Source organism: Pseudoliparis swirei, chromosome 7 (assembly GCF_029220125.1).
Source record: "Pseudoliparis swirei isolate HS2019 ecotype Mariana Trench chromosome 7, NWPU_hadal_v1, whole genome shotgun sequence".
In the NCBI taxonomy this organism is placed as follows: Eukaryota; Metazoa; Chordata; class Actinopteri; order Perciformes; family Liparidae; genus Pseudoliparis; species Pseudoliparis swirei.
This window is the reverse complement of record NC_079394.1, coordinates 12,293,582-12,315,537: the sequence shown is the minus strand read 5'-3', so window position 1 is coordinate 12,315,537 and position 21,956 is coordinate 12,293,582. Positions and strand designations below refer to the sequence as shown.

Below are 21,956 nucleotides of genomic sequence, written 5' to 3'. Positions count from 1 at the left end.
AGCAGAGTGAAGCCGGCTCCCTCAGGAACGATCCCCAGACAAAGGCGACCCCGAGGGACATCGACTCCGAGCCTCCCTGCTGCCTCTGGACAGCCGCATCCAGCACTGGCTGGCCACCATCAATAACCCGCCAGGTCTTTGGGCTTTTTACTGTTCTTCTTTAAATCTCCCTCTCTCTTCCCCCCCCCCCCCCACTCTCTCCCTAACAAGCAGTGGACAAACAAAAGAGATACGACTAAATGGTTTGTTTTTTTAATGGCAGTGGGGAACAAAAGATTTGCCGTAGGAGGGCTCAGTAAACAGCAGCAGTAATGGTGGCGTAATTGCCCCGGTCTATACTTAAACCCCCCACCCCCCCCACACACACAACTGAATGGGACAGGGGAGATGTTGTGGGAATTAACAGGCTGTTTAAATCAAAGCCATCCCTTTCTAGATTTGGATTCTCCGCCGACTCCAGCGGTAAAAGGTCACACAGCTGTGCTTATCTTGAATCGCAGGCAGCAGTTAACTGTCACCTGTGTGCTTCCTCTCCTCTGTAAATAAAACCCACGCGGCCTCAGCGGTAGGAGGAGGGGAGGATGGGGGGGGGGGGCTGATTTAAGACGGGACACGTCGCATCCCAGCAGAAGAGACCCAAAGTATTTTAATACAACTCTGCCACATGAGATGAGGGGAACAAGAAGGCACTTTGTATTATCTAGAGGACAAACAGACCAATTAGTTTTCATATGTGCAGATTATCCTCCCTAAATTCAAAGTATGGACAGACCCGTGTAGAACTTACTGTTATTATTGGGACTTTGTTGAGTCGTTACAGTTAAATCGACTAGTAATTATAATTGCATTGACATAAACATTGGAAGACAAATCTTATTTATATATATATATATATATTATTTATTTTTTAATCAACATTGACACTGAGGGAAAACCAGCACAATTTGAGGTAAACAAGAAGTACCTTTACATAATCTATAAGTCAAACAGCAACATAGTGATCAATATTAAATAAGTTGTCATAACGTGCAAGTTTATCCTCCCTAAATTCAAAGTATGTACAGACACGTGCAGAATTTAGGCAACAACAAAAAAACATTTACTGTTATTATTGGGACTTTATTGTATGCTTTTTTAATATATATATAAAGTCACGGTTTGTTGATTAACTGTTAAATTTTCTGGTAAACATATTGCATTGACTGTACATTTGCAAAGCAATGTCACTTTAGTTTGAAAGCCCCAGAGTAACCATTGAGTCATAATTATTGGAAGATTAAAACCATTTCAATTTGTTTTAAACAACAACATTGATGATTTGAGGGAAAGCCCGACATGTTCACTCTTTTCATCCTTTATATCATAATCCATAGTGACCAGCAGTCTAGCTTCGGTCAGCAGTAAATCACATGATTATTGAAATGAACTGGCGTTGCCCTTCTCTGAAGCTGCGGCGCCGCTTGTGTGTCCGAGAATGATCGACATACATTAGTCTAATAAACAAACGGTGTGCAATAAAAAATAATAATATGTCCGTAAAACCTCAAGAGACCTGAGTCTCAGAGTCTCTCAGAGTCTCTCTGAGTCTATCTTGAGTCTCTCCGAGTCTCTCTGAGTCTCTCTTAAGTCTCTGAGTCTCTTGAGTCTGAGTCTCTGAGTCTCTCTTGAGTCTCTCTTGAGTCTCTTGAGTCTCTCCGAGTCTATCTTGAGTCTCTCTGAGTCTCTCTTGAGTCTCTCTGAGTCTCTCTTGAGTCTCCCTGAGTCTCTCTTGAGTCTCTCTTGAGTCTATCTTGAGTCTCTCTTGAGTCTCCCTGAGTCTCTCTGAGTCTATCTTGAGTCTCTCTTGAGTCTCTCTGAGTCTCTCTGAGTCTCTCTGAGTCTCTCTGAGTCTCTCTTAAGTCTCTCTTGAGTCTATCTGAGTCTCTCTTGAGTCTATCTGAGTCTCTCTTGAGTCTATCTGAGTCTCTCTTGAGTCTCTCTGAGTCTATCTTGAGTCTCTCTGAGTCTCTCTTGAGTCTCTCTGAGTCTCTCACGCTGGGCCAACGCATTAAAATGCTCCACTTGAATCCAACATAATTTATCCCACGAGTGTAGCGTCGTGGCTCGTCATGTTTATTCTGCCTGCAGCATTAGGCCTGCATGTCAGATGAATTAGTACATTACAACCAATCGGGTACCATCTCCTCCCGGGCCCTGCTGGGTGGGATGAAAGTGAGCCGACTGGTCCACAAAAGCGGACAGCGAGTGCGTCTGCAGACCTGAAGCCCGCAGCGGATGCTGGATGCAGGCGGCGGCGGCGCCTCGGCCTGCAGGTGCAGCCTCTTGGACGTGCAGCGGGGCCCATGAATGGCCGATTCAGAAAAAAAACGGCCCCCATCGGGCCCTGTTCTCCAGGCCCGGAGATAATCCCAGCCCCTTAATCGGATTATGTAAATTCCTACTCCACACAGAGACTTTTATGGAAGGCTGCGTCTTTGAAACAACACTTGAAGGGTGTAAAAAAAAAAAAGGAACAGTGACAATTGGTTAAACTAGACTTGTTTTATTTATTTATTTTACATCTGAATGGAGGCAGGGAAAGCGGGAGGGAAAAAGAGAGAGGGGGGGAGTGGTTTGGGAGAGGTGAGTCAGGAACGCAGTAATTTATGCGTGGCCCCGTGGAATGGCTCAACAAGATTACCATAGTCGTGACAAAACACATATTGTTCAACTGTCAGTCTGGATATGGTATTTTTACCTTTTGTGGCCCAATCAGGCCGAATTCAAAAGCGGAGCAGGCAGCGGCACCGCGGTCCTCTCCCCGGCGGTGCACGGGGATGGAGGGTTTGTCCGTGGCTAATGTCAGAGGAACAGAAAGGAACAAGTGTTCCGAGCAGAGAGAGAGGGATCAGAGAGACCAACGTCTCAGTTTCACGTCAATGGGAATGTATTTATCACCTTTGACTGCCAAACCTGCCGAGGATTAAAAGAGCAATGAATCATAAAAGCGGTGACAAAAAAGTCACTTAAAAGGTCTAAAAGGACCGAAAATCCAGTCAAATGTTGCACAAAAAAACCCTGGAAAGCATTTAAAGTGATGATTTATGGGCAGTATCATCATAAAGTCACCTCCATTGGTGCTAAATGATAGAAGGGGGAGGAGGGAGTGTGTTTTAACAATCACTGCTCAGTTAACACACACACACACACACAATGCAACAGAGGCTCCACGACAGCACACGTCACACAATAGGGTTCACCCTGCTATAAAATGTGGGATGCGAGCATGCGGCAGTCTTACCCCATCCCTCCCTCCTACTCTCTCTCTCTCTTACTCTCTCCTCCGCTCTCGCTCATAAGGATCTCTCAGCGAGCATGAGGAGACACGTCTGAGTGGACACTGACAGCGGACTCCTGGACACGGATGATCTGCAGAGGACGAGTCTGCCACTGAGATTTCTGCTCATTTCTACACAGACACACACAGGTGAGACATTTATGGGATATTGAAGCATGTATTTCCCCCTTGATGTGTTCATCAACAATGGTGTAATGCAAGGGGATGTGCATTCATACCACACTTGGCATTAAGCAAAAGATCAAATTATCTGTTTATTCATGATCATTTCAGCTTTTATTTAACCAGAAAATCTCTTGAAATCAAATTTGGTGACACTTAATATCGTGATATTTAATGCTTGAAGTTACAATTTAATAAATGGTTTATAATGTAATGACGTAACATTAGGAGGAATTAAAAAACACACGTTTCACTTTAGTGTCATTCATTATCTGTTCATGCACCTTCGGGTGCCCGCAGGAGGAGTTGTTGACGAATATCTGCTGCATTATTGTGTTTTATCGCTTATTATTAAATCCATTAACTGTTTATAGACTGCTTGTTATTGATACTGTAGGGGGAGTAAAAGCCAAACAACCTTTTGAATATGTCAATTTATAACAAAAAGAGGAGAACTATTAGGCAGTAAATCCTAAAATAAATACCTGTAAATATTTATTGCAGGATTTTATAAATAACTTCCAATAAGTATCAGTAATTTCTGTGTAATTTTTTAATTTTTTATTATACATTGTGGCCAGTTTCCCTCATGTCAGACAGTATTAACTACGATTGAATAACATGCTTATTATTTGCTTGATTAATAATTGTAATAATTGTCTCTAAAATCCCACATCTGAAGGTGGCATCTCAAAAATATCTTGTTTACTTCAAAATGTATCCAAAACCCAAAATATATTCATATAAAATAAAGACGAGCACAAAATCATGCCAAATCCACGATTAAATTATCAAATCATTCACTAATGTTGGCTCAGTTCATTCAGTTTTATAAGTTTGATTGATTAAGATTCATATTATTCTCTTCTTTGTAATAAATTGTAATAAAATGTAAAAAAAAAAAAAAAAGGTGGCAAAAAAAATCAAAATATAAAAAAAGAAAAAGAAAAAAAATCCAAAAAAAACCATAATAAATTTATTAATTATTAAACTCATGCCAGTTTGCATTGCGACAGAGGACAGTATTAATTAATTGATTATTAAGATTTTTTTTGATTAATAATTCTAATAAAAAAAAGTAAAAAAATCCAAAAAAAAGGTGGCATCTCAAAAATGTCTTGTTTACTCCAAAATGTGTCCAAAACCCCAAATATATTCATATATAAGAAAGACAAGCACAAAATCCTCCCAAAATCACGATTAAATATCAAAATCATTCACTAATGTGGCCAGTTTGACTCATGACATACAGTATTAACTAATTGATAAAGATGCTCATTATTTTCTTGATTAATAATTGTCTTTAAAAATGTCATAAAGCCGAAGGCAGCATCTCAAAATGTGTCCAAAACTCAAAATATATTCATATAAATAAGAAAAATTAGCAACAAATTCCTCCCAAAACCACGATTCAACCATCAAAACATTCCCTTTACGTCCATCGACTAATCCTCCCCTCGACCAATCGTTGCAGCTCCGCCCGGCGACCATGACCCGGAAGGTGTTCACCAACACGAGGGAGCGCTGGCGCCAGCACAACGTCAACACGGCCTTCATCGAGCTGCGCAAGCTCATCCCGACTCATCCTCCGGAGAAGAAGCTGAGCAAGAACGAGATCCTGCGCCTGGCCATGCGCTACATCAACTTCCTGGTGCAGCTGCTGGAGAGCCAGACGGGTCAGCCGGCCAGCCACTCGCCCAGCGCCCTGCTCAGCTTCCTCAGGGGGAACATGGAGCAACTGCACTCCCCTCCTCCGCACGCCTGGGCGCTGACCAGCGACACCGAGGTGCCGTCACCTGGGTCCAGCTGCGACGGCTCCGAGGCCTGGTAGAAAGACTCCAGTGGACCTTCTGACCCTTTTCCTGGGTTTAAAACAACAACTGATCATGTTCTCATGTCCTTTTTTCTTTTCTTTCTCGTGACTCTCTTTGTTTTTGTTCTTTCCCCCCCGCTGCATTCGTCAATGCAGAAGATGCAATATTGTGTGATATTTGTGCCCCCCCCCCTCCCTCCCTCCCCAAACGTGGGCACTGGGTGTTGAAATGTGAATTGCGGGTGAAAACGTATTTGTATTCTGCATGGAATGGATGTGTGTAAAAAAAACAAAATCCTGGATGTACGATATTCCCTTCATGTTGCCGGCCAGCCTGGAACTAATTGAGTTTTGCAATGACAGGGTGGGGTTGTTTTTTTTGCCTTTGAGGAAAATGGAGGGGATTATAGGAATTTCTCATTTCAAACACTAGATTCAACATTTGAATAGATAATGGCTCAATTCTCCAGAATGCAATTGTCTTAACATAGCTACGGGCCATATTTTTTATTTTATTTTTTTAAACGACATAATCTGACCTTTTTATTTTCATTAACAAAGGTTATCTGACTCCTGAAGAATAATTTTGTTGTTTCTCACACCGATTATTCACACAGCGATGCTCACTGTGGGTCGACTCCAGATTTTGGGACTCTTGGGATTGAGTTCGGGAACTTCGGCAAAACTGACAATCCTCTTCACCACACAAATATCGTCTCATTTAAATGTTTTTTTGTTTGTTTTTGTATTTTTTTTAAACAAACGCATGTCATATAGCCAAAGATTATGAATTGATTGTCTACTGTAAAGAGTGTGCTGATTATCTTCTGATACCTCTTTTATAATTTATTTTTGGTGTGCTTGTGAATATACAGTATGTTATTTATTTAATAAATGATTTTATAATACAACACTTTCTGAATCTTGTTCATGACTGAGGTCAGAGGTCACCCAACCAGGTGTGATATTTACAGCAGGAAATATCTAGTAGACTCCAAGAAGATTGTTTTGAGTGTTAAAGACATGATTGCTGGGGCAACAAAAAAACACAACTAAAATCTCAGTTAGTGAGCAGTGTGAAATGTGGGGCTCGCTGATGACATCATCCCACACACTGTGTACATCAAACCGATGTGAAGTTAAGAGCAGAGCTGCTTCCCCCTTTGTTGGTGCTCAATAAGCCCAGAAACAAGTCCTGTGATGACGGTGTGGACACAGCGCTGACCTCGGCTCTCCGGCCACTGACCACAGGTCTGGGAGAGGAGCGGTGAAAGTGACAGCTTAACTTGTGACCCCGGTGGACCGGAGGTCATTCTGGAGTCAAACACTGGCCAGTTGACCGGCGTGCAGATGGGAAAACGTCCTTTTGTTGATACACGCAGTGTTTAACACCACTGAAGTCATAACTATGAAGTGAAAGGGCAGGAATATTACTTAAAAAACAAACAGAAATCACACATGGATTCCCAATTAAACTCTAAAATGTCAATTAACAAAATGTGATTGTGCAGTTAGATAAATGATTTTTAATGGAAAAGCACCATCAAAATATTCAAAAGAAAACAGATGAAAATGAACTATAGTTTCAATTAGGGCTACAACTGAAGATTATTGTCATTGTTGGCTTACCAATCTTTTTTATTTTTTTATTAACCAATTAATTGATTAGTCAGCAAATCAGAAAACACATATATATACATATATAAACATATATATCTATATACGTATATATACATATATATACACATATATACATATACATATATATAAAGTCACGTCTTCAATCTAAATAAAAAATATATACTCCGTTTAAAATAAAATATAACAGAAAAGCAATTGCTCTCAGATAATATGTATTATTAATTACATAAGCATCAAATTGATAGTATATAAATAGTTTTCCGTCAATAAACAAACCAATTTCGTGTTCCAGCAATTCTCATTTCCAAAATCCGCAGTCGTGTTAGCGCCCGTCCCATTGTTTGTCCTTTAAACCGAGGTCAGACATCTACATGGCTAATCGCCTGTATTGTGACTTGAGGCATCGTGCCCTGTTTTCCGGCTGAAGGCTGCAACAAACTGAGCTGAAGAGTAAACACGCGGTCGGGGTTTTTTTCGGGGCCGCTTTCACTCCGGCTGTTAAACTCTAGCTAATGGTGTGTAAACGGAGCAAAAGGGCAGCTGGACATACTCACTGGAGGCCTGGTGGGAACTGACAGGTGACTCATTGTAATCCTGCAAACATTAATGCGAAATAAATCATACTGAGCTGCGAGAGTGAAAACAACTGTACGGAGCACGTCTGTGAATCCGAGAGAGATTTACCTCTTGTGCAATTTCACACAGTGAATTGAGCAATTTCATGGTGAACTGACATTTCAGTTATTAATAGCTGTACTTCCTGGTAACACGAGATGCAATATTAAAAAACAACGTTTGATTCTTTTGTACGTTGAATGTTTGGGGTGTATTTAAAAAAATAAAAAAATAAAGGGTTACTGTAGGGCAAATGTTGGCTTTTGCTCACATGCTATCAGGCTGTGAAAGGCATTTTTGCTGATACACCCTTATTTACAGCCCAATGACAACAATATGAGCATTACTCTGACCTCAATTTTCCGAGCTGGAATTATGAAACCCTTGCATGGAAAAATAAAAACAAAATCTGTCCTGCTTCTCATTCCCTCCCTCCACCAAGTATATTTGCCTGAATGACTATTCTCTCCCAAGTATGAGGGTAATCGTCCATTGAGAGCACATTTCCTTATCAGCGTCTAGCACACTGTCTGAATCTGTTATCACAATGGGCCAGATCAGTGCAGGCAGCCCCTCGCTCTCCCGGCTGAGGCGCCCATGAAAAAGAATTTCTGGAGTTGGGTGCCAACCGATAGGCCCTGAGCTCTTTATCCCCTTAAAGCCAATTCACACTCTGCATGTTTAAATATCTCAGCTCAACCCCTGCCCTCCCACTCCCATCATGCACTCACACCCCCTCCTTCTTCTCCTCTCTCCCTCTCCGTCTCTCTCTCCTTCTCCACGGCTGCAAGCCCAAGCGTGGACTGCCGACCGCGGCCGACCTGCAGCCCCGGATGGGTGGGTGGTGATGCAGGTGCAGGCTGGGTGGAGGGTGAGAGAGAGAGGAGGGGACTCACCCCATTGTTAGGGCTGGACAGCACCCTCTCTCCTCTGGAGCACCCTCTGATAGGGGGGGGGGGGCGCGCACTAGACAATCACGCATCCTAATCTGATTATGCAAATATCTACTTCAAAAAGCAATGCTCTGTAACCCTTACCCCCGTGGTGGAGAGAGGCGGCGTGAGGAGCGGAGAGACAGAAGGAGGAGAGGAAGCAGTAGGAATGCAGCGGCTGAAGCGTAGATTATGCATTTTATTTATTTTTATTTCATCCAGAAATGTAAACATTTTAGACCGAGTGGATGCTAAACACCGCGCGGTAGAGCCGTCATTAGCTCCCCTCACACGTCCTCTGAACCACCGGGGGAGGTCTGAGGACGGCGCAGTATACACTTACACACTCTGAATGGCCAATGACTCCCTCAACAGGGCATTGAATTCAATATTCAAATGCTTATTGTTTTTCCAGACGCTCCTGAATCCGGCGTCAAAGGGAATCTACAATGTTAATGAGGGGGGCCAAAGTACCCCGGAGTTAAGATTTAGACCATGTGACATTTCCCAAGAACAGCACACAACGCCACCGATTCCTAAAGGCATGTTCGACAACCCCCCCGCCTACCCACATATTCACGCCGGGCTGACCCCTCGGGCCCTGGGCGGATTCTTAAAATCAGCTGCCTCATTCAACTGCTCCGTGCACCTCTGAAACAACAGCCCAGCTCCGCGAGGCGGGGACGTGTTAGCGAACGGCTAACGTGCTGACGATGACGCTGTTGACGTGCGGATGTTGAGCAGGTAGATGGTTCACGCTCAAAATGTTCACGCGCTAGAACTTGCCAATAAGCATGAAGCACAAAGGGGCAGCTGAGGCTGATGGGAAGGCCGCTTAGTGCGTCAGGTATTTTGGGCATGAGCCAACTTGTTCGAGAAGTAGAAAATGTGACCACTGATGATCACGGTGGCACCAGAAGTCGTGAATAATAATCACAGTTAAGAGGACAAATTGTCTGAGAAACTGAACAAGAACAACTCGTTAAAGTCCCGAGTCATCCTTAAGTGCACCTTGAGCATGTGTACCGATTATTCAGGTCAACCCGTTCAATACTTGCGGAGACACCGCACGGCAATACCGTGAGCCGCCACACTAGCGTTGCTATAAAAATCACAAGGGAGTAACAATAAGATGTAATCATCCAACCGCTTCATGTCATGTGCCTTTAAACCAACACGTCCTCGGTTGCAATCCCACTCCTACACTTTGCATGCACGGACATTCTTGCACAGGCCCCCACATGCGCACACACACACACACACACACACACACACACACACAACATTCTCAAATTACTCCAGTGTGTTCAAGCCCACAAAGCTGAAACCTATTTTCTCAGTCAGTTACTGCACTCCTCCTCTCAGGATTTACGTTTTTTGGATTTCTGGATTCAGGTTAGAGACGCTACTTTCTTGTTCCTGACTGTAAACTTTACAGCCATTACCTTTTACCCCTTGACATTTTTTAGGGTGTGTTTTATAATGGGTCACGCAGGACAAACAATAGCTGCGTGCCAGAGTTCAGCTTTGTTTAGTTAATGATTCTTTTCCCTGGAGCAGCTTTTAAAAAGAAAGGATCGGAGCTCGGCGAGCATTCCCCCAGGGAGACCAGCGCCATGACGTCGTGGCAGAGCCTCTCGGCGTGTGTGCTGCTGCTACTTTGTGCGACGCGCGGCGCAAACGGAGGGAACATCTTGGTGTGGTACACGGAAGGCAGCCACTGGATTAACATGAAGCCCGTGCTGGAGACGCTGGTGGACAGGGGTCACCGGGTCACGGTTCTGGTGCCCAGCGTGTCGATGCACATGAACGCCAGCGAGCCATCTCGCTTCGGCTACGAACCCTTCGACGTCGAGGTGTCGATGGAGGCCATGCAGGAGTTCATGAACCATTTCCTTCACTTCTCCATGTATGAGATCGATCGTATGAGCTACGTGCAGATGTACATCAAGTTCATGGAAATAATGAAGGTCAATTTAGAGCATTCTTTGAAGTATTTGGACGGCGTGCTGAAATCAGAATCCATCATGAAGAAGCTGAAAGAGGGAGAATATGACCTTCTCCTCTCTGACCCCGTATATCCCGGCAGTGACTTAGTAGCAGAGATTTTGGGCATCCCTCTGGTCTTCTCCCTGCGGTTCTCTATAGCCAATAACTGGGAGAGAAAGTGTGGCCAGCTCCCTGCTCCTCCTTCCTATGTCCCCGGGGCGATGAGCAAACTGACCGACAAGATGGACTTCTCCGAGAGGCTGTGGAACTTCCTCTTCTACGCACTGCAGGACGTCGTGCTCGAAAATGTCTTTTGGAAAGTACTTGATAAATATTACTCCGAAGTCAAAGGTGAGTAATAACTATGTAACAACACATTTATGAGGGCCGGATAAAATCCAGTGATTATTGGATTGATTGCAATGTTTCTAAACCCAGTCGCCAGTTCATCTGCACTTATTTCAAGTTAATACATAATGTTAATACTTCTCAAAGGGCGGCTGTCATCCAGTACTTCTTGTTTCATGACAGGAACACCCACCGATGCCTGCGAGGTGATGGGGAGAGCAGATATCTGGTTGATGCGAACCTACTGGGATTTCGACTTCCCTCGTCCTTTCCTCCCCAACTTCAAATTTGTTGGTGGGATTCACTGCAGACCTGCTAAACCGCTTCCAGAGGTAGGGCTGTCTACACAGCATCCCTGGATTCAACAAGAAAGAGAACGAGCCAATCAAAAGAGAGAACACTAAATGCGTTGGGACACTGTTGTTCTCGCAGGAGATGGAGGAGTTTGTGCAGAGTTCTGGAGACGCCGGCATCGTGGTCTTCACTTTGGGATCGATCATCAAGAACATCACTTCAGAGAAGGCGGACATGATCGCCTCGGCCCTCGCTCAGCTCCCACAAAAGGTCAGAAGACAATCTATGTGTTGTCCGTTTAATGAAGATAATCTTTTGTGTCATTGTCCAGCACAGCTGCTCAGTGAATTGCAATTATAATCCCTTTATGCTGCACAGAAAGCTAATCAAAAAACAGCAGTGCATTCCTGTAATGCATCTTTTGCATCAAGAAGGACGGACATAGCAGCAACAGAACACCGGTGTGTTTCCTTTGGGCAGATAAGATGGCCGTTTAACATGAAAACTATATATAAATATAAAATACATATATATATTCATATGTATATATATATAAAAATATATATGTATATATACATATAGATATATACACATATATATATATACATATATATATATTTATATACATATATATTATTTATATATACATATATGTATAGATATTTATGGATATATATTTATATATGTATATATATGACGATTAATATAATAAGGTAGGTTAGCAGCACCACTTGATTTTAATTAAATTGCAAGTTATAGTGACAGCTATTTTTTTTAAATTTTAATCAAGATAGTACGACTGGGCGTAAGGCTGGGAGAAGAGATTGGGTTTAAATAAATAATGGGACCTAATCACATTGGATAAATGACCTAACACCACAAGGTAATCACCAAAGACCCAATGTAAGGAACTAAAGTGTTGTTATAAAATACAACGACTCTTCCCCTTTATTTATGCATGTATGATTAAAAGTACTGCTATGCAGTAAATTATGAAATATGTGTTATTACTCTTGTTTAAAGGTGCTGTGGAGATACAGTGGAGAAAACCCAGCGACTTTGGGTGCCAACACCAGGATATACGACTGGATCCCTCAGAATGATCTACTGGGTAAGTAAAGCTTTTAGTAAAGTTTCGTTGAAGTTAGTTCTTTGGCATATCACTTCAGAATCATAAACTAATAATTATGTAAACTAATAAGCTTGTAATTTTTTAATCATAAACCATTACAAGCTTGTTTTTATCCAGTGAAGTTAACTGTGCAAGCAGGTCAACACAATAAAGCTGTGTCTCTATCCATACAACATACTAACAGAACACTCGTGTATTTATCTCTGTAGTATACTGTTTTTGAAGTTTAAAAAAAAACTTACCAACAGGAACAGTGTTACATTACTTGTGGCATTAGATGTTACTCAAACTGCAATACTACTGCCAAGTTAACTAAAACATCTTTTAAATTGTATTTGTTTTACACCGCATGCCCAGCTATGTCGTGAATAACCATAATTAATTTTTCATACCGTGTACATTTCCTATATTTACTTTTGAAATTACATCATGGGGCATTAGTATCCATCAATAGTTAGTAATAGTTGTTTTAGTATGATTCCTGCGCTCTTTAAATGTGAATACATACTCAACACCTGCTTACGGCTGGTTTGGTACATTTGATGTAATTGCGACCTAATGTATGTTCAGGTATCTACAGATGAATGAAGGTTATTGGTACAGATGTTGGTACCGGTTTCCATTTGTAGTCTGAGTAATATTGAACCATCGCATGTATAATCTTAAAATTAGATTGTAAAATGGCAACTTCAGATCACAAAACGTTGTTGCGCAACTCCAACTCCGGTCTCGCGTGTCAAGTTGCTTATCTTACTGTAAACAATGACCAAGCACGGAGGAGGAAGTCTCGACCTGGATATCCGGTTGCTACACAGGAACCCCTGAAATAATGGCTGTTGCCCTCAGATGCGAAAGTGTTTTCACACCGATAGCCGACGGGTTCCGAGATTGTGCCCGACAATGACAAAGTGTCTAAGAGGTCAAAGGTCAAACCCATGAGGTAGAGGCTTGTGTGTATAAATGTTACTTTCTGGAGTTTTCTGGAGAATCGTAATGGGATCTGATCTCATTAGCATCCAATCACAAGCCTTTGCCAATGTTCAGTATATGTTCATAGCAGTCATATCATTCAGAAGTGAAGAATATGATCTTCAACACACAATCTTAACTGGAGAGATTAATGTATCCGTCATGATTTCTGACACCCGTATCAGGTCACCCCAAGACCAGGGCGTTCATCACCCACGGTGGCAGCAACGGGATCTATGAGGCCATCTACCACGGCGTTCCCATGGTGGGCATCCCCATGTTCGCTGACCAGCCGGAGAACATGATCCATGTTGGGGCTAAAGGAGCCGCAGTTAGTGTACACTTCAACTCCATGAAGACCGAGGACCTCAGAGATGCCGTCAATACCGTCATCAATGAGAAATCGTACGTTTTTCTTCTTTTTCTACTGAGTTTCACTTTTAGGGTGATTTACAAGGTAATGAAAAAAACGACTGCCCCTTTTTGTGAGAGCTTACATTAATAACTCGTAAACGATTGAAACCATGACATAAATGATGTAATGCAGTATGACAGCTCAATTACCACACAGTGTCAAGGTCAAAATGCAATTACAAAACCCACAGGAGTGTCTTTTATCATCGTACAACAGCTTGCCTGTGAGATTTTCAAGGGGAAAAAAAGTACAGAAACACAAATAGAAAAAAGAACGATACATGGAAGACATGTGGCCCATTCATTCCCATTCCCCCCCCCCTGTATGTCCGGTTCTCAGGTACAAGGAGAACGTCTTGTGGCTGTCCAGTATCCACCACGACAGACCGATGAGTCCGCGTGACGAGGCGGTATTCTGGATCGAGTTCACCATGAGAAACAAAGGGGCCGAGCACCTGAGGGTGCAAGCTCACAAGCTCACCTGGTACCAGTACCATAGCCTGGACGTCCTGGCCTTCCTCCTCACCATTGTTCTGACCCTCGTACTCCTCTTCGTCAAGACCTGCAGTTTCTGCTTCCGGAGGTGCTGTGGAGGAAAGGAAAAGGGAAAGACGAAGAGAAAGAGAAAGGCAGAGTAAGTGACTGAAATGAAATGTAGCTGGGGAAAAAAATGGGTGGAAAAATCTACAATTCACTGGTTGTCTTGCTCGGCTTCATCGTGTGATGTAACCACAAACGCCTGCATTCTTAAACAAGTTTTTTTTAAAAGCAAATGAAAAATATAATTTTACAAAGTCCAGTATTCTCGTGAAACGATGGACTGTTCGTTATCTTAGCAACGAGGTGATGAGATAAGGCGTGCGTGAGTGTGAGTGTGTGTGTGCATCTCTGTGTCCGTCCACAAACGTTATATTTTGGCTACATGCTCAAGGTCTTTTTGTGGTTACAGAGAGTCACACTGAGTATTATCAATTCAACATAAACATAACACCATACCTGCTAAACATCAGCAAGTTCACTGTGTTCAGCCTCTCGGAGCTGCAGCACGGCTGAAGACTCTCGCTTCAGAGATGTGTTTCGTCGAATGAGGCAGCTGATTTCAGAAACCGTCTGGGTCCACAGGGGCCAGTTCAATGTAATAATGTTTGTTTTTTAATGATACCGCCATTAATTGACTGCCGACTGCTCATTCACTAATCCTAACCAGCCGCTAGCGATCACACAGCTGACAATGCAGAGCAGCGTAGCTACTGCATAATCGCGCTGTGCTGCACACTGCCCTCCTAAAGGAATGATGATGTCACATCTCTGTAAACAGTGTGGTTCATAACTGCATTATTGGGATAAACAGACCAAATATTGGGAATCTAGACAGTTTCTTTCTTGCATTAAAAATGTTGTACATAATAGAGTGACATATATATACATATGTATATACATATATATTATATATATACATATACATAAATATATATATATACATACATATATATATATAAACATATATATATACATACATATATAAACATATATATATATACAGGAATATATATATACATAAATATATATATATACATACATATATATGCATATATATATATATAAACATATATATACAGGAATATATATATACATAAATATATATATATATATACATAAATATAGATATATAAAACTTCCTCAGTAGACTTGAAGGCTAATTCAATGCTTCATGTTGCAGTTATGCCAGTCAACAATCTGCATGGATACAAATGATAATGTACTGTATCTGTGCAAGTGAATAACACTGCCGCCACACATGCAGCCGAGCCAATTTTGGATTATATTAATTCAATGAAACATTGCAGCAGTGTTTGTTCCAGACAATCTTGGCAGAGATCTGCACTCTGCTGAGTGAAACTTCTGAGTTTCACTTGTTATGTCACCATGAAGTCACAGGTTCAGTCGGCCTCGCCGGAAGAACTGAAGTGAAGACATTGTTAACCTCTACGCACACAATCACCAAGCATTCACTTTCAATTACATGTGAACAGTCGTATTGTTTTCTCCTTTATGTAACACAGTAAATTGCTGACATTGACGGGTGTATCATTTTTGTAAAAAGATTTGTCCTTTCATTATTCTGAGGAGTTATTATTATTGGTCTTGATCACTTTATACTGCAATATGTACAGTATATATATGTAAACTGGGACAAAAGCTGTAAAGTAATTCCTTTTGAAACAGATAACTGGTATTAAAGAATTTCTCATCTGTCAGTTAACCAAAGTTTGACTTTTGTGCTGCTTAATAACATCTTAATTGAGGATTTTAATGAAGCTTTCACAAACTAGTGAACATGAAGAAGATCTTCAAGAAGCTGATCACCAATTCCCAATCCAAGGAGCTGATCCCAAGTAGCTGTACACATATACACAAACCCATCCAGGCTTACGATCATGTTACTGTAACACCCTGTTCTGTTTCTCCTGTGTTCTGTGTCTCCTATGTCTCCTATGTCTCCTCTGTGTCTTCTCTGTCTTAATTGTTTAATTCCCTGCACCTGCCCTCAGCCACTCTTGTCTCGTTACTGTCTGATGTCGTACACCTGTTTCCCCCCCTATATATTGTGTCAGTCTTTCCCTTGTCTGCTGTCGGATTGTCGTCTATAGTTCTGTGTCCTTTTCCCGTCGTCCTGTCCGTGTTCCTGGTTCTGCCTGTTGACCCTGCCTGCCCTGAACCTGGATTCTCTGCCTGCCCCTTTTGGACCTTGTTTTTTTGTAAACTGTTTTGCCTCATTAAAGAGTGCTTTTTGTTATTTATATTGCGTCCAGCCTGTCTCTCTGCGCCTGAGCCTCACCCCGTCACAAAGAACCTGACAATTACATTCAAACACCGTGGAGCTACAGGGAGCAACTCAGGGTTAAGTGTCTTGCTCAAGGACACATCTACAAGGGCGGGGATTGAAAGACGGACGAGCTAACCACTGACACACACACACACAAAATGCACACTGGAGTTAAATGAGCTGATGAAATAAACCCTCAATCCAAGTACAGCGCAGGTTAAGTGTGCCCTCTAGTGATGCAATATGAGAAAGGTGTAAATGCACTTTATCATTTCTTATTTTTAATTTGTAATATTAAGATTAATTAAAGCAAATGAATGCTGGAAAACCATCTTTTGAGTCGTCTTCTTCCAGCCCTAGTATTTTTTCACCAACGGACCCCATTGTGCTTTTTATTGTGAGCAAAAATAAAAGAATAACTCCAGCATGATCAGCCTCTTGCTGAGGAGAGATAAATAATATAAAACAATTACAATCTGGGGATCTAGAGTGTTTTTATTTTCCATTTGTGGATTTCTGGTTCAGGTTAGAGATTATTTTAGTTTTTTTAACCCTTGTGTTGCCTTCGGGTCATTTTGACCCGATTCAATATTTAACCCTCCTGTCGCCTTCGGATCAATTTGACCCGATTCAATGTTTAATGTCGGTGTTCTTTCGGGAGTCAACAAACAAACAAAAAGTACCTCACACTTAAACTTAGAAAACAATATTAATTCTAATAATTTTCTGGAGATTTTAATAGCTGGGGTCATATTGACCTCAAGGGTAAAATATGTTAGTAAATATAAAGGTAACAGGAGGGTGAAACATTGAATCGGGTCATATTGACCCGAAGGCGACAGGAGGGTGAAACATTGAATCGGGTCAAATTGACCCGAAGGCAACACAAGGGTTAATACTGACTTAGCTTTACAGCCATTACCCTTTACCCCTTAACCACTTGCTTGAAGTTGGTCAGTTATCTAATGTGACACGCAGCATAAAGAGCTGCGAGCCAGAGTTCAGCTTTTGTTTAGTTAATGATTATTGTTCGAGGAGCAGCTTTAAAAGAAAGGATCGGAGCTCGGCGAGCATTCCCCCAGGGAGACCAGCGCCATGACGTCGTGGCAGAGCCTCTCGGCGTGTGTGCTGCTGCTACTTTGTGCGACGCGCGGCGCAAACGGAGGGAACATCTTGGTGTGGTACACGGAAGGCAGCCACTGGATTAACATGAAGCCCGTGCTGGAGACGCTGGTGGACAGGGGTCACCGGGTCACGGTTCTGGTGCCCAGCGTGTCCATGTACATGAACGCCAGCGAGCCATCTCGCTTCGGCTACGAACCCTTCGACGTCGAGGTCTCGATGGAGGCCGTGGATGAGTTCCTGACAGAGTTCCTTCACTTCTCCATGTATGAGATCGATCGTATGAGCTACGTGCAGATGTACATCAAATACATGGAACTGATGAGGGTCGACTTGCAGTATTCTTTGAAGTATTTGGACGGCGTGCTGAAATCAGAATCCGTCATGAAGAAGCTGAAAGAGGGAGAATATGACCTTCTCCTGGCTGACCCCATCTATCCCGGCAGTGACTTAGTAGCAGACGTGTTGGGCATCCCTCTGGTCTTCTCCCTGCGGTTCTCCATAGCCCATAACTGGGAGAGAAAGTGTGGCCAGCTCCCTGCTCCTCCTTCCTATGTCCCCGGGGCGATGAGCAAACTAACCGACAAGATGGACTTCTCCGAGAGGCTGTGGAACTTCCTCTTCTACGCACTGCAGGACGTCGTGATTGATCATGTTTTCTGGAAAGTACTCGATAAATATTACTCCGAAGTCAAAGGTGAAATTACTCAAATGAGTCACGATGTGTAACACGTATTTTTTCTGTGGACCACATGATGTAAAATGCTGATTTAATAGATTTATTGCACTGGTTTTACATCGAGTCACTTTGGTCAACAATGATATTTTCAGGAAATAGAATGAAAATTGGCCATCTCGTCTTCAGAGCGGCTGTCATCCAGTACTTCTTGTTTCATGACAGGAACACCCACCGATGCCTGCGAGGTGATGGGGAGAGCAGATATCTGGTTGATACGAACCTACTGGGATTTCGACTTCCCTCGTCCTTTCCTCCCCAACTTCAAATTTGTTGGCGGGATTCACTGCAGACCTGCTAAACCGCTTCCAGAGGTAGGGCTGTCTCTACCATCACAGGCCTATTAATATGTCATTACACCACCACCACCTTAACAATGAAGAGAATGAGCCCTTTAAAATGCGGGTTGGTTTGCATTGGTGGGACACTGTTGTTCTCGCAGGAGATGGAGGAGTTTGTGCAGAGTTCTGGAGACGCCGGCATCGTGGTCTTCACGTTGGGATCATTCATCAACAACATCACCACAGAGAAAGGAAACATGATCGCCTCGGCCCTCGCTCAGCTCCCACAAAAGGTCAGAGGACAATCTATGTACCGACTGGAATGAACCTGAAAGACCTTTTTGACTGATGTCCTTAAATGCAACTACTTTTATAAAGCCACTGCTTGAAGCTGCACAGTCAAGTCACTGACTTGATTATGCGCATGCATTATTAAATGTACTGCCGTGGCATATTATGACATTGAATCAGTATTGTGTCCAACACTGTTCTTACTGTATAAAGGTGCTGTGGAGATACAGCGGAGAAGCGCCAGCGACTCTGGGGGCTAACACTAGAATATACAACTGGATCCCCCAGAATGATCTACTGGGTAAGTAAAGCTTTTACAATTTGGCAGTTATCGTTATGTCTTTATAGTATAATAAAACATCCACATTTCATTTATCTTCCTCATTCTTTAGTTTGGCAATACAAAAAGCTTACCGACCATGAGAGAAAACGCATGATCTTTTGCAAGGAGCGTGTCAATTCAGAGACACGGGATGTTCTACTACACATTCATAACACATTATTACCTTCGCATTGAAAATGCGGAAGGTAATGTTTTGATCGCCGTGTATTTGTATGCGTGCGTGCGTGCGTTTTATTCGCATAAGTCAATAAGTATGAAACCGAATCGCATGAAATTTGGTGGGATGATTGGTTATTATCCTGGGACAATTTGATTCGATTTTGGGATTGATCGGGTCAAAGGTCAAGGTCATGAAAAGGTCAAAATCTTCTTTTTACCATAGCACGGTCAATTTATATCCAATTGGCATGCAACTAATGCCAAAATGTTCATAATTCAATGCCCAATCTTGTGGTATGCGAAGGTATGCGCTCTACCGAGTGCCCGTTCTAGTTACAAGATGGTTTTCTCTGCAGGTTTCCAGACCATGCATCGTAAAGACTTCCTCCCCACGACCTTTCCTCTAGTGCTACCATGAGTTTCACATTCATGACAGTTCAGCACAGATCCTTGATAGGGGCTTGTGTTGTCAGAAATCTGTACCAGATCTGATATACGTCCATAGTAGTTATGTCATGCGGTAAATAGAAGAGGAAAGTAATGTATGTGTCATAATTGTTTGTATTGCATCAGGCCACCCCAAGACCAGGGCGTTCATCACCCACGGTGGCACCAATGGGATCTATGAGGCCATCTACCACGGCGTTCCCATGGTGGGCATCCCCATGTTCGCTGACCAGCCGGACAACATGGTCCACGTCCAGGCGAAGGGAGCCGCAGTTATTGTAAACCTGAACTTTATGAAGACCGAGGACCTTAGAGATGCAGTCAATGCCGTCATCAATGAGAAATGGTAAGTTACTTACCGTATAACCTCTGTGACATGGAAAGAAGATGTTCTTCCTCCATTTCTTTAATAGACTTTCTAAGCCAGCAGGCAGACACAATTAATGCGTTGTATGTATTAAGCAGCTCCAAGGACAACATATTTTTTCATTGCCAACGTCATCCGTTACGCAGACGAAACCTGGGAGCTGTGTTGTAGGGAGCAATCGCTTGTGGTAGGGTCTTCCAAGACCAATGTGCCCCAGTAGAGGGGCCAGACTAAATGATTCCTAGTGTCTGAGCTTCGTTGGTTGGGCCCACTACCTGCAGGCACCTATAGGCTTCTTGACCCCCAGCATCGCAGACTCACCATCACCTCTCTGGCAAGTGAGGAGCCAGTTAGTACAGGAGGTGGCGCAATACCAGCTAGATATACAGTAGTTGGGCTCACCTCTACTCATTGGCACTGGGTCCGAACAAGGAAAGCACAGATCGGCTCAAGCTGCGATCAACAGGAGAAAACCTCGTACACCGACTGGGCGAAATTGTTGAGCGATGAAAAGTGTACTTTGAGGAACTCCTGAACCCGATCGACATGTCCTCTTTGAAAGAAACAGAGTTTGAAGACATGTGATCAGCTTTACCGATATTCATGGGAGAGATCTCCAAGGCGTGGAAATTGGCCCTGAGATGCTGAACGCTCTGGACAGTATCTTGGTCGAGACACCTTTTCAATGTCGTGTGAGAGTTTACTCATCTCGTCTACAAGCGTCCTGTTGACTCTGAGAAGGCTTAAGAAGTTTAAGTAGCCATGACACTACTACAGAATAGTCTGGAGAGATTATGCATCTGTCCTGGGGTTTCCAGGGAGGAGCCGGAAAACATTAGTGGTGAGAGGGACTTCTGTTTGGACTCGCCGCTGCTTCCCCAACCTTACCCCGGGGAAGCAGAAAAATGGATAGATCGATGAATGTCTTGCAATTTGGAGAGCGCACATTAATAATACAGGAGAAAGATTGATGGCATGCCATAAAAGAGCTGTGGCCTAATGTAGTATGTAGGTCCAATTAACACTAGTCTCAAGGTCAAAAAGAAATTACAAAACCAATTTCTTCCCCTTTCCCCTCATATATTGGCTTTCCTATTGAGGATTTGAGTTTTTAAAAACATACCAACTAGTTCACTTTTTTTTATATATATCAACATAATTGTAAGGACAAAATAAGGATTAAGGATAAAAATGAAAATACGTACATTAATTCCTATTTTCGCTCCCATTCTCAGGTACAAGGAGAATGTCTTGTGGCTGTCCAGTATCCACCACGACAGACCGATGAGTCCGCGTGACGAGGCGGTATTCTGGATCGAGTTCACCATGAGAAACAAAGGGGCCGAGCACCTGAGGGTGCAAGCTCACGAGCTCACCTGGTACCAGTACCATAGCCTGGACGTCCTGGCCTTCCTCCTGACCATTGTTATGACCCTCGTACTCCTCTTCGTCAAGACCTGCAGTTTCTGCTTCCGGAGGTGCTGTGGAGGAAAGGAAAAGGGAAAGAGAAAGGCCGAGTAACTGACTGAAATGAGATGCAGCTGGAGAAAAAGAAAAGGCGAAAAAAATTCAATCTTAATGGTTTAAATGCAAATGCCCTAGATTGTAATTTATGGCTGGAGACCAGTAATCGTTACAACTTCTATACAATTAAGCCCAACATGTTTTTTGTGAAACAATATACCATGTGTTTGTACTACATATCAAATACTTTGCTCGAAAACAGAAATAAAATCA

General features: G+C 42.7%; 2 protein-coding genes across 3 annotated transcripts; both read left to right on the top strand.

The window, feature by feature from the left end:
* The first annotated feature begins 18 nt into the window (after positions 1-18).
* Positions 19-6,165, top strand: tal2 (T-cell acute lymphocytic leukemia 2). Its single transcript, XM_056419030.1, has 3 exons — positions 19-134; positions 3,340-3,466; positions 4,974-6,165. The coding sequence occupies exon 3, from the start codon at positions 4,989-4,991 to the stop codon at positions 5,328-5,330; it is 342 nt and encodes a 113-aa protein (XP_056275005.1). The 5' UTR covers positions 19-134; positions 3,340-3,466; positions 4,974-4,988; the 3' UTR covers positions 5,331-6,165.
* A 3,638-nt stretch (positions 6,166-9,803) lies between these two features.
* Positions 9,804-21,956, top strand: LOC130196350 (UDP-glucuronosyltransferase 2A1-like). 2 transcript variants are annotated; one of them, XM_056418377.1, is made up of 7 exons: positions 9,804-10,840; positions 17,666-18,292; positions 18,497-18,645; positions 18,774-18,905; positions 19,117-19,204; positions 19,979-20,198; positions 21,455-21,956. In XM_056418377.1, the coding sequence occupies exons 1-7, from the start codon at positions 10,039-10,041 to the stop codon at positions 21,738-21,740; spliced, it is 2,304 nt and encodes a 767-aa protein (XP_056274352.1). In that variant the 5' UTR covers positions 9,804-10,038; the 3' UTR covers positions 21,741-21,956. The 2 variants fall into 2 exon arrangements, with proteins under 2 accessions (XP_056274352.1, XP_056274351.1); XM_056418376.1 differs by lacking the exons at positions 17,666-18,292; positions 18,497-18,645; positions 18,774-18,905; ... (1 more) ...; positions 19,979-20,198; positions 21,455-21,956 and adding exons at positions 11,021-11,169; positions 11,270-11,401; positions 12,155-12,242; positions 13,418-13,637; positions 13,987-15,140 and having other exon boundaries at positions 9,849-10,840.

What these genes read in the sequence shown, in the direction of transcription:
- tal2 (XM_056419030.1), top strand. Translation starts at nt 4,989, where the DNA reads ATGACCCGGAAGGTGTTCACCAACACGAGGGAGCGCTGGCGCCAGCAC.
- LOC130196350 (XM_056418377.1), top strand. Translation starts at nt 10,039, where the DNA reads ATGATTCTTTTCCCTGGAGCAGCTTTTAAAAAGAAAGGATCGGAGCTC. An exon ending in ATATTACTCCGAAGTCAAAG is followed by an intron (nt 10,841 to 17,665) that starts GTGAGTAATAAC and finishes GGTACACGGAAG; the next exon opens with GCAGCCACTGGATTAACATG. An exon ending in ATATTACTCCGAAGTCAAAG is followed by an intron (nt 18,293 to 18,496) that starts GTGAAATTACTC and finishes GTTTCATGACAG; the next exon opens with GAACACCCACCGATGCCTGC.